The sequence below is a fragment of the Monopterus albus genome, unplaced genomic scaffold, assembly GCF_001952655.1.
Source record: "Monopterus albus unplaced genomic scaffold, M_albus_1.0 scaffold7.1, whole genome shotgun sequence".
In the NCBI taxonomy this organism is placed as follows: Eukaryota; Metazoa; Chordata; class Actinopteri; order Synbranchiformes; family Synbranchidae; genus Monopterus; species Monopterus albus.
In genome coordinates, this window is record NW_018127887.1 from 4,919,475 (window position 1) to 4,937,903 (window position 18,429).

The 18,429-nt window shown below is 40.5% G+C and overlaps 1 protein-coding gene across 1 annotated transcript in view; it reads left to right on the top strand.

Annotated features, from left to right (window-relative positions):
- Window positions 1-14,476, top strand: part of cspg4 (chondroitin sulfate proteoglycan 4) — a 58,416-nt gene extending 43,940 nt beyond the window's left edge. The window contains exons 7-11 of the mRNA XM_020624295.1: window positions 5,878-6,076; window positions 6,594-6,725; window positions 7,377-7,537; window positions 9,488-9,668; window positions 10,618-14,476. Of these exons, the coding sequence (XP_020479951.1) occupies window positions 5,878-6,076; window positions 6,594-6,725; window positions 7,377-7,537; window positions 9,488-9,668; window positions 10,618-12,482 (2,538 nt within the window). The 3' untranslated portion in view covers window positions 12,483-14,476. The remainder of the gene's footprint in view (window positions 1-5,877; window positions 6,077-6,593; window positions 6,726-7,376; window positions 7,538-9,487; window positions 9,669-10,617) is intronic.
- Window positions 14,477-18,429: the final 3,953 nt, after the last annotated feature.

The following is an 18,429-nucleotide window of genomic DNA, read 5'->3' on the forward strand; positions in this document are numbered from 1 at the left end:
CCCAAGAATACAAAATACAAAAAACCAGAATACAAAATAATTGATAAAGTTTTGGATACAGGAATAAGAGAGCAGGTAAAATGGGGAGTTTCAAATATTGCACATAGTGTAATTGTATATGGTAGTCTACATAATGACGGGTTATTGCACAGGTTTTCAAAACATTTTATACTAGAGGTTCAAGAGTAAAAAGTTGTTACTGCGACAATCTGAGCTGATATAGAATCATAGTTTTAAGAATTATTGAACTGTGAATTCTGAATGAACTTTTCTCATCTTTACTGATCTTTTTTTTGCATATATACTGGATAATTTCAGCTGCTGGTATAGTCCACTGTCATAATTCCTGTACTGTATGAACTTAGAATTAAGTTCACTTAATGCAGCAAATACAATAAATTCTGAGAATTTTTACTTAGACACTGGAGGATAGTGACCTCGCAGATGAAGACGCATGCTGCATCAGTACAACAGTGGCCTCCACAGCATATTTGTTTTTATAAAGAGCCATAAAATATAAGTGAATTTTCATATTCGCAGCTTGACTGCTAAAATTGTGGAAGTGGAATCATGAAAGCCACATACCTATAAGAAGGCAGTCATTCACTACTGTAAGCGCTCCATGCAGTGTCAAGCAAATCTTCAGGTGTACAGCATCTTTATGCATTTTAATGCAATCACACATTTACTAATAGTAAATTTAATAATAGTAAATAGTCACTTTGTACCAGAACAGGCAAGTAGGACACATCACTCCATCACTACATATCAAGTATATCTCTTCCTATATTTTAAAAATATATATCAAAACAATATAGTGTAAGCAAGATAGTCGTTTGATAAAATGGTGACATGTGGAAATATGTCTAAAATAGAAGGAATGTGTCTTGAAATGATTTTGGTAACTATTTTCTACAGTCCATCACAGTAATTGCTGTTTGCTGTAAAATGAAAGGTGTTTATTTGATCGCATATGTATTTGATTGTAGCTACAGGAGGTTCACTGTGTGTTTGCGACACACTTTCAAGCTGATTTACATCAGTCATAAAAGTTTTGTAGGATCAATGAAGTGGATTGTACTGCTAGAGTAGGCAGGCAGTTGGAAAAAGCCAGCAGTAATCAGCTCACAGAACTGGAAACCCACTGTGTCATTCAGCCCTCCCTGCTCTGCCAGCGGCTCTGCGTCTCCGTGGCAACCCGTATTTTTGGAAAACCAAAATGGTCGACAAGACCGCGGATTTCTGGCAGAGCGAGGGTGGCATCCAATCCCTGTGCCGCCTCGGCTGTGGCTGCAGAATGTAACATAATAATATGTGGAAGTCTATCCCACACAGAGCCAGTGCTGGCCCAGCAGCGCTTGGATTGATTTAAAACAGGAAGTGTGTGTGTGGGGGGGGGGGGAGGGCGGCTGGCAGAGCCAGTGCTGGCCCAGCAGCGCTTGGATTGATTTAAAACAGGAAGTGTGTGTGTGGGGGGGGGGGGAATGGACCTCTGCATCAGACAGTCAGACATGAGAGCTAACATAGCCATGATCAGGCTCTGCTCAAACTCAACATTTATCCCATTTGGCCCAGCCCATAGGATGCAGCTGGTTTGGATTAGAGTTTACACCATGTCTCTGTCTGTCTCTTGTTGCCTCTGCTGAACTTTGTTCAAGCATCCAGATCTATCTATAGTATTTCTGTCTCTCTTTCTGCCATTACCTTTGTTCTTTTGAGTCTTTACATTTTTGTAGGATTGTATAACCATCCAAACACTTTTGCTCCAATTGCAGTCTTGCTTTTTGTACACATGATCATAGATGAAGTCATTTTTGTTTATCCATCATAAAAACACAAAGTAGGAGAGGGTATTGTATGTGTCTCAGAGAGAAATGCCATAGCCATAAATAGGAAACACAACAATAAAACACCACCACTATCATTTTTCCTTTATTGTCACCACAGCTCCTATCATCTGTTTTATGATCTTTAATTGTTTTCTGTTGTGCTGTAGTTTGTCCTCCCACCCCCCAGTATATAGTTAGGGACAAACTAGTGTACCTTGTACTTAAACTAGTCAACATTTTGGATGACAGGCATAGTTTCCGATACAGCTCCAGATGTCTGGCACCTCTCAGTCTCAAACATTTAAGAAATGTTGGTATTCTGTTGAGTCATCAGCAAACTAAGTCATTTGTGCTCAGAGTAATTTGCTTGTGGCAGCTTCTTCATTACTGCCTCAAAATGAAATATCAGCTATTGTGTCTGATCAAATTGAATTTGCAGCCCATACTCTAAGATGCTAAATGCATTGATTGTTATGTAAACCATCAATTTGCAAGGCCATTTTCACATTAGATGGCCTAGATTGGCTGTTGCCTCACCAGGGTAGAGTGGGCTGATGTAGCCATCTAGTGTTAAATCCTGGGTATTGCACTGAGAAAATGTATTTTATTTTTCTTCAAGTAGAATCTGGTGATTAACACTGCATTCGAGCAGAATAAGAATCATCATTGCATACTTGGTCATCATTATCATTCCCATGAGTGCAACAAGCCAGTCTAACAATCTGTGTGTTTGTTAGCCTTCGTCTTGTCTTTAAAACGTTCAAAGTAGAAATAAATTTGATTTATCATGTTCGAGGCTGAATTCTCAAATTATGTCTCTGTGATTTAGACAATTTGTGCATGACAGATCTATCTTATATCAACAAAGGGAAGGAGAATAAAAACAACTATTTTTATATTTCAGTACATTTCTTACCACGTGGAGAGTTGGACTATCTCATGTATGTACACGTTCCTCTAAACTAGCCTTGACCAAAGAAATCCTGCTTCCTGATGTTGTGTTCCAGGTATCTGGGACAAACTGCATCAGCCCTGAAGATTAAAGAGCAACTTGCAGTAACACTCCCTGAATATCTTGTTTTTGCTGACCTCCAGTGGTTTAACTTTTCATCTTGCTGCAGTGGTGCATGGGTGTTTCACACTGACCACACAATATCTCTGCTGGGTGTGGCTTCAGGCGCTACAAAGCAAAACTCTGACCATACACAATCACATGAGTCAGGGATGCTGCATGTGTTCATAAGTGAAATAACAAGATTACTTTTCTTTTAAAGTTGCTATAGCTTGAATTTCACCATGTTCACTTTGAAAGGGTAGTAAAAAAAACAAAACTTGTTCAGACAACTAGAAGCTTTTGTCTTGAGCCAATGGTATTGTTAGTACAAGTGTGTCTCAAAATTATCACATTTCCTCTTGCTTCCTGCCAGGAGATTCTACCCACCCTCCTTAAAAATAAATCATCAGCAGCATCAGTTAGTAGTGGTGGAAGAATGATGGTTTGGTATTGTAACAGTTGCCTGCAACATTGCTCCTTACACTGAGAAACTTTCCATGTGGGTGGAGCTGATATCAATTAAGTCATCTCTGCATAACATGTCTAGAGCTACTAGAAAGACTATCAGTCCCTTATGTCTGACTCTTTACAAGGGGAAGAATCAAACGGAGGGGTGGAAAGGCACTGAACAGCTGTCTCCTTCTTGGTGCAGTTGATTTTCTGCCGTAAGGCAAACAGATTCACTTCCACCCTCCTTAACAGAGTCCAGACTTGGCTCACATTGTTGTGTTCAAACTCCAGTCCCCCTCCCAGGGTTTGCCCCTGGACAGACCACCAGGCCCTGCTTTCTGCAAAGCCAGAGAAGTAAACTGCCTCAAGCAGGCAACATTTCTCTAAGGCCTGATATATCTGGTCTTTGCAGTACATCACAGTTGACAAAATGATTTGCAGGTTGTTTATGTAGGTTGTTAGGGTGCAGCTGTCAGCTCTACCTGAAATATCTTTGCAACCTATAGGCGGCTTAAAGTGATGCAAAGCCATCATTTCCAGTAGGATGATGTAAGTCTCCATCTGAAGGTGACACACCACCTCTTGAGCTCATCCAGGCAGGTTATTCCTAGCTTATCATGGAGGTATCTGACACATAAGAGGGCATTGTCCTAGGAGGTGATCTTTTTCACCAGACCTCACCAATAGGGACTGCTACTGGAGTCTCTGCCTTCTGCAATCCAAGCAGTAGGCCTTGCTCTCCCTCAAGCTGATGGTTCAGGGATCCTCCTAAATCTAGCTACTTGCTTGCTTCTAAACATATCTGGCACCTAGGACTGTACAGTAAGCACTGTATAAATGACTACAGGGAGAAACAGGGCTGAATACATATTTGGATATAGTCATTAAATATCATGAAACAAATGCGACAGCTTTAATTGGTATGTATAATGGATATAAAAGTTTGAGTTTCTTGGTAATCATTTAAAGGTTAAGGACCAAATGTCTCCCAGGTATCACCTTAACAAAGGTACAAAACTGTCAGACAGAATGTAAGAGCCTACTTTTTAATGATCTCTGCTGTCACTACACAGTACTGATGAAGTCAAATGTATAGCAGAAGAAATTGCTCAGTGAATATGAACATTACAGTTCAATTCAGCTCAATGCCTACTTGTCACCAGTTATAAAAAGTTAGCAACAAAAAACAACTCTACCAGAAAAAAAAATCAGAAAGTGTGTAATGACAATTTACAGCTTTGAACTGTTGATGCTGGGTGTCAAGGCGATAGTGCTTTGATGGAGTATCAAACTAAATGGGATGTTATGAGCAGTAGATTGTAAGGTAACTACATTATACACTTCATACAACATCTGTTATATTAATCCATTCTGGATGGCTTTGAAAAAGCAGAAGAAAACTGTAAGATGCAGCACTTTTGTTGGTTTTGCAACAGTCTATGGAGAATAAACTTGCATGGAAAGTGTAAAATGGGCAACAGAACATACAGAGATGGATGACAGATAGATTGGAAAAACTAACATAAAGTGAGCAATGTACATGTTTTAGCAAAGTGTCTCCAGAGCAGCTTGAGTGTCCCTGTGTTAGAAGAAGGAAACATCATTCTTCCAAGGCATATTCCCTCACTGTGTCCAACACACTTTCCATACTCATTAATCCATTCAGCTGCAGCTATCAGTCAATTCACTGATAGAAAAAATTAACCAGCCACTATTTTGCTACCATTCTTTGTATTTCTATCTGTCCCACAAATGAATGTCACAGGTTTAAGCTCACTGAAAGTCATTATATTGCACATAACTGCCATAAGGCATATTGAGAGAAACTCGGATCAACGCACAAGAAGTGAATTACAGCACTTGTGAGACATCATTATAGAATAACCTTTGACATAGGTTTTATATTTGGATGATATATGCTTGCATGTGGCCCATGGCATAAATTAATCTGGATATAATTGACTGAATGAGTGATACTGGAAGCATAAAATATCCCTCCTCTTCCTCTCACCAGAAGCTCCTTGCTCTTCACCAACTAAAAGTGAGAAAGGTATCAGAGGATGAATGGCTTTCAAGATCGATATGTACCTCTTACTGCAGAGCACCCTTGGCTCACTCTCCCAGCTGAATCCAGCCATTTAAGAACATCTTTCTGGGGATGTGGCCCATTTCTTTCAATTAATGCTTCTTTCAGCCAGCCAACTTTTAGGAGTCCATTAATGACCCTCCACCCAGGGAGAGTCATTCAACCTGCACTGTTGTTCTCCATCTTCTGATAACAGGAGCACATAGACTGCCAGGGAGAAATAATTAACCTTTTAAATTGTTACTTTGAGGTGGCTGTTGTGATACATTTTTTTTATTTGTTTTTTCCTTTTTTGGCTCATCTATCTATCAGTAAGCAGTTTGTAACAATGTTCGGATAAGCTCCTGACCCCCGATTTCAATTGCACTCCTGCAAGCGTAACTCAGGCTGAGTAATCTAATGTGTCATTTCACCTGTTTCCTTTCTCTCTGTGCTCCACTGTTTATGATATTTCACAGGTTCTTGCTGGAGAGGAAGCTGATATCACCTCCAGCATGCTGAACACTGAGGATGCCGATACCCCCTCAGAGGAACTGGTTTACCATGTTGAGGTGCTAATCAATGGGATGGTGGCGTTGAAAGAGGCGCCCAAGGAGAGCATCCTGAATTTCACGCAGGCTCACATAAACAAAGGAGAAGTCATCTTTATTCATGAGGGTGAGACCACTAGGCCAAAAGCAAAAAGTCAATCTGCAGCCTTCATAATTGTATATTTATGTTTGAAATATTTTTTATGGATATGTTGGATGGTTATCTTGACCTTTATTGACCTCTAATAGTTTAATATACAACAGCATAGATTTAAAATGTTCTCCAACTTTTACCTATTGTCTGAGTCTCTCAGGGTTGAAAACTCAGTATGTGGCAAAGTAATCAGTACTTCACTGGTATTGATCAGCAGCCCTATTACAGTAAACCCCTGCAGATGCTACATACTGTTGCCATGTTGTGTAAGCACCTTTTATTTGACCCTTTATTGTGACAAATAAAAGTGTATTTTTCAACAAGGTCACACAGGTTTAACAAGTTGTAAATTACATCCTGCTTTTGTAATTATAAAATAAAGAATATGTGGTAGATAGACACAAAAAGGAGTGAACTGTAGAAAGTCAAAGAACAAAATGAACCACCGGAGTGAACAGTAACAAACATCCAAACTCTTCTGGTCCTGCAGGTGAGGAGACTGGTGGTTTCACTTTCACCGTGACAGATGGCGAGCACACAACTCCTCTCTACCGATTTGATGTCACAGCCAGGCCATTCACCATCACCATGGTAACACAGGAGGAGCTTGTGGTATTTCCAGGTAAGATGCCAAAATCCTCCAAATTTTAAACTGTGAAGACAATAGTGACGGAAGGAAAGCCACAGAGATGAGGGTGTCGTCAAGTGCTCAGCTTTGACGCTACTGCAGAATAATAACAGGCCATTGTGACCTTCACCAAGGAGATTGTGTTTTTACTGGTTTTTGCTGGTGTGTCGGTTTATTCACGGTATAACTCAAAAAAGAAATGAATGGATTCTGACATTTTTGGAAAGGTATGATCCATGGAAGAATTCATTAGGTTTTCCTGAAGAAAGCCATTGTGTAGGGTTAAAACGATTACCACATGAAGCTTTTAAGATTACTTCTGCAGAAATTAGACTATTTCATGAGCCAAGTGTCAGCGCACTCAGGAAGAATCTCAGTTCTTTTTATAATAAACTTAGCTTTTATGTGCATGACATATGAGATGAGTTATCACATTTTTTAAAGCTTGGATACATTTATGGAATTAAACTCTGAATCAGGAAACTCTCCTGCATAGTAAAGCATTCGTTACTCTGACCACTAACGTCAGAGGAAAGTCTAAACTCAGCTTAATTCTACAAGCTCAGTTGCACTGACAAGAGGCTATTTTCCACAGAACCATCTCAGCATTCAGAGGACCATGTGTGTGTTTGTGCGTGTTCACAGGCACGAGGCAGCCCATCACAAGCGCCAATCTGGGAGCTGTAACCAGCGAGGATGGAAATGAGATAAGCTACTCACTTATCCGCCCACCTCGTTTGGGAAGACTCATCGTGGCCAATGACAGGAACCAGTACGAAGAAACTACCAGCTTCTCACAATCACAGGTGATTACATCTTCTGTGTGTGGTGCTAAATGTGTCTTTCTGGGATGTATTTTCTCTTCAACAGGGCGAAGAGACATTCAAATATGTTTTAGGCTTGTCGATGAAAACCTAATACAAAAAACATCTTTTGAACTGATTTTTCTTTTAATAATCACTTGCTTCTTTCAAATAAATCCTCTCCAGTTTCAGGTTTAACATTCCTATGAACATGTTTGTGTTACTTAGTGGTTATAGCTGTCAGAGGTACTCCAGTCGTCTGCTGCATACAAGAAGACATAATGCATAAAAGTGCAAGTAATCCTTCTTTCAACACAAACAGGTGCTGCAAAACCAACCAGAAATCTTTCAGATTAGGTCTTTCACGTCACAGCTCCTGGCATCTTTTGATACTTTTGCTCAAAACTGTGTCAGCATTTACCTCTGTTCATAAGAAGGAAGTCAGTGGAATAAACGTAAGAGTAATTCAAACTGTCTGTTGACAGAACTGAAGGTTTTCAGGTTTGAGAATCTGTTGTAACTTTAGCTTGCCCTGACATCTGTCCATCCATCCATTTTCTATACTGCTTAGTCCTAAACGGGGTCACGGGGGGCTGGAGCCAATCCCAGCCATCTGCGGGCGAGAGGCGGGGGACACCCTGGACAGGTCACCCGTCCGTCACAAGGCTAACACGCAGACAAACAACCACTCACACACACAATCACTCCTACGGGCAATTCAGAGACACCAATCAACCTATGCTGCATGTCTTTGGACTGTGGGAGGAAGCCGGAGTACCTGGAGAGAACCCACGCAAATACGGGGAGAACATGCAAACTCCGCACAGAAAGGCCCCGGGTGGAGGCAATAGCGCTAACCACCGTGCCACCGTGCTGCCCTTTGCCCTGACAATGATTCATAATAATTTGAAAAGGACATTTTTGTTAATTGGTCTAAAATACTGTAGTTACTGTATTTTGATAAACATAAATGTACTAAATATTCATCGATAACAAACTACAATATATATATTGGACTATTTCACCATCTCTTCAGTGTAACGCCAAACCTAATCTCACCCCAACTATTGCTGCTATCAACCTCAACTCCAGACTCAGACAAAATTGTGAGCTGCCCAAAACTGACTCACCTCTTTACCACACTGTAGTAGATAGATAGTTAGATACTTTATTACAGACTCAAGGTCCAGGTGTATAAATAGTGAATAAAAATGAGCAGGGACACGGGCAAAAACTGATACTGCACATACACCTTAGGCCTGGAGTGTGGCTGCATTAGTGACAAGGTGTTTTCACTCTCATCTTCATCTGACTCAACATTATCTGTCCATTTCCTCTCCTGACATCTGACCATGCTTGGATGAGCATGAGAACAAATTCTTTCCCTGTAAATTGCTCCATTTAGAGTGTGAAAAAAATCTAACACTAAGCTGAAAACATAATTTGATCATTTGAGTTGAGTTATTCAGCGGTGTGTCTTTTGTGTGTGCATTCATGATTGTACTTGTGCACAGCCGTAAGAAAGGCAGAGAGAAGAGTTGAGTTTAGGACACAGTGACCTCAGAGAGTGAACAGAGGCTGCCCAGGTCTCAATCCCACATCCCAGATCAACTGAGCCAAACCACTGCTGCAGCCATTTCAGCTCCCATTTTACTGGGGTGCTTACAAATAGCATAGGGAGAGGGAGCAATAAAATACTTAGCCAAACTAAAATGTCAGTGTTTGCCTATAAAATTGCTAGAGCTACTGGCACAGGAGTTGTTTTTGATTTTTTTTAAATGCTAATGTATAGATTCCTCTTGACTATTACTTCTTCCAGTTTTGGCCAAAGGGCATTCATAGGAGGTTACAATAAACTTAACCTGGCTGCCAGTGAGTAAAACATGCCAGAGGGTTATTTAAGTATTGAATTACGCCTCACTATTGTCTGATTTTGTTTCCCTTGATACATAGCTGGAGTCAGGATCAGTATATTATGAGCACCAGCTACCTGAGGAGCCTTTCTGGGTTGTGAGAGACTCCATAGAGCTCACTCTGTCATCGCAGCCAGCCCCAGACGTCCGCCACATTTTGCCTATCACCATCTCTTACTCTGCCGCTCACAGCAACGTCTCACATTTGTGGAAGAACAAAGGTATTTGACAAAATGAGGGAGGAATACAATATTGTCATGTGAATGAATGATTTGTTTAGTTTTTTATGGCTTTAATACGAGGATCTAATTTAATGACCACTTTATTGCTAATTTATCCAAAAATCTTGGTTGCTGTACACACATTCACACAGATGATGAGGTGATTACACAACTCTGCCCAAAATAATAACACTAGAGCTGCAATGTGTAAATATTGTTTTCACCGGGAGCATCTGTCGTTTATTTAAATAGGCATATCAGATGTTCATTTAACCTTTATTCATACATCCCAGAAACATTTTCAAGTGAATCATACTCAAAAGATACAGTGTGGGTGGAGTGTGTGAATAGTTTTGTTTATTGTTTAGTCTGTTGTGAAGTATTTTAAGCCAAGAAATGTTTTTGTATCCTGGGAAATACAAACATTTGAAAAGGTGGCTCAGTCAGTAAAACACCGATTGACCGACTGATTCGATTTCAGCTTCTTTCACACTTAGTAAGAGGTCAGTTCTTCAGATAGTTTTGCAAATTTGTGGTGTTTGGAAGAGATTTTATTTGGAAAAAAAAATGTTATATTGTTGGGGGGAAATTCTCATTAAGGGGTTAGTAATTCAAAAATTATTAAAACCAATAAAATATGAACACTTGATTTGACTTATTTACTATATTTGTTCACAGATTAAAAGCAGCAGTCAGAGCTGAATAACAAATTTATTTTATTTTAAAAACTGTGCAAATCATTATAACCCTTCTGGTTAAAATCACATGTCTGAATTTCTGATTAATTTGCCTTTATGCTAGAAAACTGTAGCTTGTTCTTCTTTTTTTCTCATTGTTTTATAATAACTTTCTTATTACTGTATGTACTGTTATTCTTTTTTGCCTGAGCAGCAAAAACTAGTTAGAAAGTACCTTGACATTTCTGTTTGTTTTAATTGTTTCCACTCAGGTCTTGAAATTGTGCAGGGTCAGAGAAAAGCCATTGATGATTCAGTTCTTGATGCCTCAAACCTTCTGGCTAGCCTACCCGAGGCTAAGCAAGGTGACTTGGATGTAGTTTTTGACATTATCCGTTTCCCCGCCCATGGTCGTATCACTCTGGATGGTCAGGACCTGCCTCGTAATGCCCCATCCTTCATGCAGAAAGACGTAACACAAGGAAAGGTGGAGTATCTCCATGATGACTCGGGGGCTTCCTTTGACAGCTTCTCTTTCACTGCTCAAGTAAAGACTGAGGGCCATGGTGTGGCCTCACCTAATGAGCTGGTCCTGGAGGAGGCCTTTAACATCTCAATCAAACGCAGAGGCTCTGATCCTCCTGAGCTAGTCACCACAGACATGCTCTTGGAGGTTATTCAAGGCTCCATGACCATCTTGACCCAGAAGCATCTTAACACTCAAGATGAGGATAATCCTCCAAATGAGGTCCACTTTCAAGTGACCAAAACACCTAGCAACGGTCGACTAGTCAACTCACTCACAATGGACCCCATCTCTGAGTTCACACAGGAGATGGTCAATCGGGGGCACGTGGGCTTCTACAGTGATGAAAGCCTTGCTGACGGCTTTATGGAATTCATTGTGTCAGATGGAGAACACCAAACAGAGTCACACATGCTCCACATCAGCATCCTTGCTCACACCCTGTTTCTTGACAAAACTCCTGAAATCAAGGTGAAGCAAGGAGATGATGAAACCCTGGTGACTGAAGAGATGTTGAGGGCCACTACCAGGGGCCCTGTTGAGGAGGACATTCTTTACAAAATCACAAGTGTTCCTAAGTATGCAGTAGTCATGGTAGACAGGCAGCCCACATCGGCCTTTACCCAGAAACAGATCAAAGAAGGTCGAGTCAGCGTCCGCTTTGTGAAGTCCACTTCACCTCGAGATAGTGTTGCATTTGTAGCCCGCAGTCGGGCAGCTAACGTCTCCTCTGTTCTCAACATCACAGTCCAGCCTCTGGCCAACATTGCTCAGGATCCTCTCTTACCCCAAGGCACTCTTGTCCAGCTGGACAAAAAGCTGCTGGATGCAACTCCTTTGGCAAACAAGACAAGAACCTCCCCCACGTTCACTGTCATCCAACAACCACAAAGGGCTCTTTTTGTGAAGTCTGGTGGTCCTGGTGAAGGCCAGCCAGTGGCCACGTTCAGCCAGAGGGACTTGGATGAGGGTCGTGTAGCTATGGAAATCCTAAATGGGTCTTCTGGGTCACAAGGTGGTGTCAGTAAGGATGAGGCCCGCTTCCTGCTCAAAGCCCATGGGGTGCCTCCTGCAGAATGTGTGCTTTCCTTCCAGACGGGCCCTTACAATGCCTCTGGGATTTACCCTGCCACTCTGTTGAGGCTTCCCTCAGAAACTCCATCAAAAGAGAGTAATGACATCCCTGGTGTGGCTGGGTCCCCTTATGCCACTCCAGATGGCCCCCGATGGAGGGGCAATGTGGACTGGCCCCATGGTGCCCCAACTACAGCATCTCCTGGCTCTGGCTCCCATGGGAGACCGCATGTTTCCCGGCGCAGCAACTTCTGGTCTATTCTCATCCCCATCCTGGTAATCCTCCTCCTCTTGCTGCTGGCAGGGCTCTTGGCCTACTACCTGATCCGTAAAAACAAGACAGGAAAGCATGATGTCCAGACAGCAGCCTCCAAGCCCAAAAACGGAGAGGTGGCCAGCACAGAAACCTTTCGGAAAACTGACCCGGCTAATAACATCCCTATGTCCAACATGGACTCCAAAGACACAGACCCGGAGTTGTTGCAGCACTGTCGGACAACGAACCCAGCCTTGAAAAAGAACCAGTACTGGGTCTGAGATACTCTGAGATACAGTAGGACACAGACAGAGGAGGATCCTCAAGTGTTTGGGAGCCTCCTTCGCATCATTCCTGTCAGTATTAAAGACCTCTTGCCACAGCAGTTTAAATAAAAAAAGACACAATTGGTTATTTACTTATCACACATAACTGTGGACACTTCTCAGGCAATGAAACACTGAATACTTATTGGCAAAGAAAGAGGCAGTTTCCTATCTATCAATCTTTGGAGGCTCAGGCCATGGCTATTTATTTTAGTTTGATCATTCCTCTTTGTCAAAGGGCACAAATGAAGACATAAACATGTCATGTGTTTGCAAAAAGAATTTTGGGTGTGCTCTGTCATTTTATTCCATATGATATCATAGGCCAATCTTATTCGAGTGGATAGTTAATTTAAAAACTGGATAATAATTTTATTTTAGTTTTTAGTCCAGTTGTAAGCGTGTACATAAATGATGAGGTAACTATCGAAAAAATGACTAACTGTCTCTTACTGTTGTTTCTTTGCATTTGTTTTAAAAGTACCATTGTATGTTGTTTCTCAGGGCTAAATTCAGTGTAAAGAAACAGGTTGACAATTTGGGAAATGTTTATTTTCTTTCTTGCCATAAATTGTAAGTGTCTGTCAAATATGAAACTACAGCTACTAGAAATATCAATCTTCCCATCTAAATTTCAAAAAGTGAGTTACAGTAGCATATTGTCCAAAATGCTGAGCTGTTACTTTAATGTCATCACACAAGAACATTTAAGTCGTTTTGTGTGGAAAGAAGATGTATAATACTAACAGTTTAAAATTAAAAACGTGCACCTTTTTGATTGAATTTAGCTCTGAGTCAAGTCATTGTCTGTCACATGTTATTACTTCTGCATGCTTCCAAAGTACCTGTAAATACTCACTGGACTGGCACAGCACTGACCGCAAAACTAAACAGAACACAGCTGGCAGACCACAGGCAGGACATTATTTCAGTAAGGTCAGTCTTCAGCACATCCGTATTGGCTGATGGGCAGGGGTGAGGTCATCTCAGCCTGGGATGTTTGCAGGCTGATAAAAACCGGTTGGAGCTCGGGTATGGCCAATGAATTTTAAGCTCCACTAGTTATGTTATATTGATTTTAAATGAAGGCAGAGTTTAGGTCTTCAAAGATATTTTTAAGCATTCCACACCTAAAGCTGAAGAAAAGCGTTAACTGTAGATGATTCACATCTGATGTCTTTTGTTTGTTTGCCACTCTGACCTGTCGCAGTTAAGCCATCTTACTGCTGAATGAAGCGCATAAAGTGTTCAGTGACAAATTCAGAAAGACCCAGCTGACCTATAGTGTTTTGATGAAAAGTGTGACTATTTGCTGTACATTTCTCATACTGTACTCTCATACTGAATATACAGCAGCTTTTTGCATATTCATTGCATAGATTTTTATAGTTTTTTTTTTTTTTTTTGAGAGCAGGAAATATAGGTACAGAGTTTACGGACAGCACAGGGCTCAGGAAGTTTCATTATCTCCTACAGAGAGCTGAAACTGAGAATATGACATTTACATTTTACATTTTATGTGTAACATTTTGTTTCTAAGATTTTTGGACTTCACGTCTCTCATATATATCATGTTTCACATTGGTGGTACATGTAGCCACATTTAATGAGACTGATAAACTACAAAGTAAGTGTGAGCATGTGTGACTCATTGTGTGTTTGTGCAGGTGTCCGTCTCACTTTTCTGTGTTCTGTTTGCTGTAGGTTGAGTTCTTTGTAGAGTTTCACCACCACCCCTTCACTTTTCATTATTTATTATTTCTGTCTCTCCCCACACATCAACTGAAGTTATGTGCTCAGTCAAAACTGTTATCTGTAAACTGAAGGTGCCTCTGAAAATAGCTGTAATACAAAGCTATGTTTACATCCTGGAACAAATTAAGTTTCTATTAAAGCTGCAGTAATGCTCTGAGCTTGTTGTCAGCACTAATAGAAATAAAATGTTCATGCAGCAAAATCATTTTGTCTGTGACTTTTGATGAAATTATAGTTTTTCAGTCTGCAGGTCAACATGCACAGGGCACTTCAGATATGTTTGTGTGTGGTGGTTTCTTCTGTTCTGATACGAGAACCATAATTTCAGAATGTGTTTTTGCGATATGATGCAAGTATAATATTACATTGCAAAAATTTTCTTTTTTAATTCTTTATTTCCTAATTGGCTTTTTTGTGCAAAATCAATCCGTGCTTTTGTGTGGACCTACTGTATGAATTTCTGTAATTTATTTAACTCGCTGTAGTGCATTTTCAAATTACTCAAAATAGTCACGTTTATTTTCTGGATAACGTTCAGGGAGCACATTACTCCTTCGCTGGTCTTGCTCAAGTGGTTGTCAGTGGTGTTTAGCTATAGTTATCAAATATCAGGCAATGTTAAGTTTCTGGGTACATGTCTGCCTGTGTGAAAACTGCTAGCCGGCATCCGCTGGATGTTCCCACAGCTCAGCTCATTAATTTTGGGATAGTTATCACCTTAAAGTTTCCCAGTTCAGTCAACATTGTTGATCAGCTTCTTATTTATTCTCTTTTCCTTAACTCTTAACTGCTAGTTTTTACTCCTTTTGTGTTCTGTTTTGTTCATCTTGTGCCTGGTACTATTCTGACTGTTTGAGATTTTATTCTAAATGCTTTTAATGCTTGTACTTTACTTCATTTAAGTCACTAAGATGTGTATTTTGTTTGAAATGTAATTTAACTGACCTGGCAAAACATAAACTAGACAGCACTTAGAAAGTGCAACCTCCACCAAGACAGCTCAGTTTCCCAGTAATACCATTACAGATTTTGTGGATCGGGATAATGATCCAGATCATCACCAAAATGTAATGGAGTGGGCTATACTCTACCTCTCCAAAACTGTCATCAGAATCCATTCATTACTTTTAGAATTATGCTGTGAAATATCCAACAAACAAACTGCAGTTTTAGCCAGGTCTGAACTTGGACAAAAAGAGGAAAGTAGAGAAAAGGACTATTCCTTTTTATTAAAAGGAACTGTGCTAACACGTTTCTTGACCAAAAACACAGCACTAATAATGTTTTAATTCTTAATAATGACAAAGTGGTGTGTGTTTCCCAGGGAAGCATCTTTTTGTCCACCTGTTATCTGCTTTTTAGAGTTGCTGTGAACCCTTTTGACCACCAGGGGGCATTAGGATTCCAACAGACTCGTAAAGAAGCCAGAACAGTTCTTGCAGCCATTTGTCAGCATTTAACAAGACTTTCTCTCCCTCCGTCATTCTTTCCAGTGAATGGCCTTTGCCTTCAGTGTTTCTTTTTTTTCCAGCTTTTTACATTTTCCTGCTCCCGTCTTGTCCCGGTGTCACTGGCTCTGCTCTGAGCACTCAGCCTTCAGGTATCAGAATGACCTCGGTGCAGCTGTTCAACCACATCTGCTTATACCATAGATTCTGCACATCCACTGTGTTGTGGATGTCAGGTCTCAAGTTGAGCATATTTTATTACGATTATAACAAGGATATTGTAAAATGGAATATATGAAAGAATGAAAAGGAATCTGATATATTTCATTGAGTTTCAGTCTCACCCACAACAGTGTTGATTTAGTCATATTATTATGTGCACATTTAAATTTTAACCTAAATTCAAGCTGAGCATTTGGAAAGTCTAGCAAAGGTGCATTAAAAGCTAAGTTTAATTTAAAACTTCATTAAATAAAGCAAAAATAAAACTGAAACTAGTAACTGGTGACTATTTATAAAGTGCAGATGCGATGTGGGTCTCAGTTCAGCTTAGGACAACCAGTCTAGGGGACACAATGAGTCATTTTCTTTGCCTTCACTAGAAATAAAAGATATGCAGAGAAAATAAATCTGCAGGAGAGTTTCTGAGAGTAATTAAAGTGCTGAAAACCCCTTTATTTTGTATTAACAGGAGCTATAAACAACTTGGAAAACAAGGACTTCATGTTCTGATGTGTTTGAAGTGTATGTCTGAGTGTTTGAAGTGTTGTAAATCTCAACTCGCCTTTCAAACACAAACCTTGTAGAACCACAGTATATGTATGTGAAATCATTTCCTCCTCCTAATATTAACTGGACACCTCCCACATTCCACTCCCACATATGTACTTGTGTATCAGAGTTGGATGATGTTTTGCAACCACTGATTTCTGGGTAGATACAAGCTTCCTGCTTTGGATCAAATGTTTTTCTTGCTGCAGGACTCCTCTTTTATGTGTGCCCAGTCAGAGAAGCTGAGCTGCTGATTGGCAGACGTTGACCAGCATTTGTTTGGAACAAAAAAAGTTATTCTTCCAAAAGACCAACAGGAATGAAAACACACAAGGCGAGGAGGAAGAACTATTCTTAAGATACCATAAAGATAAACGCTTGAACTTTTTAACTGAAAATTTAGGACTAGACAGCGTGTCTCATTAGATCTGTTTGTACACAAGTCAAATTGCAGTTCTCAGAGTTTGAGGACACAAACGTACCCTTGCTCGTCTGTTTTTAAAGCTTACAGTTAGCCCCAACTGCCTCAACAAGGAGTGCCAGAATTACCTATGATGGTAGTAATATACTTTTTAAAAAAGAGATTAACTCCTACTCATCTGTTAAAATTGTCTCTATAACCCAAGTTAGCTTACAATCCAAGCATCGTGCATTTTCAGCCTCTTTGAGTTTCAGTACATTAGTTTGCTCACTAGCCTCCTCTGAGCTGAGTCGTGTTGACTTTAGCTTCAGCTGTAACAGTAACAGGCTCTGAGTCAGCCTCAGCAGAAACATGCCTGTTGGATTTGGACTTCACTCTGTTACATTATCAGACTCCTCAGCGGTCGACATCCAGTCAGTGGCGTGCGACAGGACAAACCTTCACACTTGGATGTGTTTCCATGCATGCTGTTGGACTGGAGTGCTGTTGCTGTGGAGAGGTGTACTCCACATCTCAAGGCTCACTTGTCAATCAGTGTGGGCAGCACTGTGGTGTCTTAAAGAGGAAGGCCTGGCCTGTAACAACGGTCTCTGTTGAATTTAATATTAGGCTTACGTTGTACATACAGGTGCACACAAACACATGAATACTTATGTTGCAAGATGTGAAAATAGGTGTTTGCCAACAAGTTCCAGCTTTTTCAGGTGATACAATGCCAGTGGTGTGTTTACAGTTTGTCTCCTCTGCCCCCAAGTGGACAAAAATTGCACTTATAAATTTACACTGAACTTTCAAGAGAATAATAAGTGGTTTTATAAAGTGTCAAGTACAGGAACTTTCTTGGCTGGTTGCAGTGATTTTCTGGAGTCTGATGATAAGACACTAAGGAAACATGCTGCTAATGTTCATGTTAAAGTACAGTAAGTCAAAGCTGGACTACAGAGCTTGTCTGAAAGCTGTGATGGAAACATTCAACAGACAGTTTGAATAATTATTTTCCTGCTGGCCGTCATTTCCTCAACCAAACAAAAATTTGGCTGCTTCCTTGTCTTCCCTCAAAGGACTTTTTATCAATGTCATTATCATGCATCAGTGTTGTTCAATCAATGTCCTAGACTGCTTGATGAGCATCATGGGATTATTTCTAATACTTCTATCATCAAGGATACCCACAGCAATGATCAGTGTAGTTGCATATTCTTTTGGGAAGATTTTTGATATCTTAGAACTGAAGACCCAGCAGCTGATTTCGAGTAATATTTCTACTGGGGTGACCGTGTTTCAGTGGGTAGAGCAGCCGTCTCCCCGCCAGAGGTTCGAATCTCAGTGCCTGTAGTCCACATGTCAAAGTGTCCTTGGGCAAGACACTAAACCCCCAAGTTGCACCCGATGGTTAGATTCATTGGTTGAGTTGGCACCGCAGACGGCTGTGTCAGTTCTGTACCGGAAACAAATTCCTTGTGTGTAACATACTCAGCCAAATAAAGGTGATTAGTCTGCTGAATGA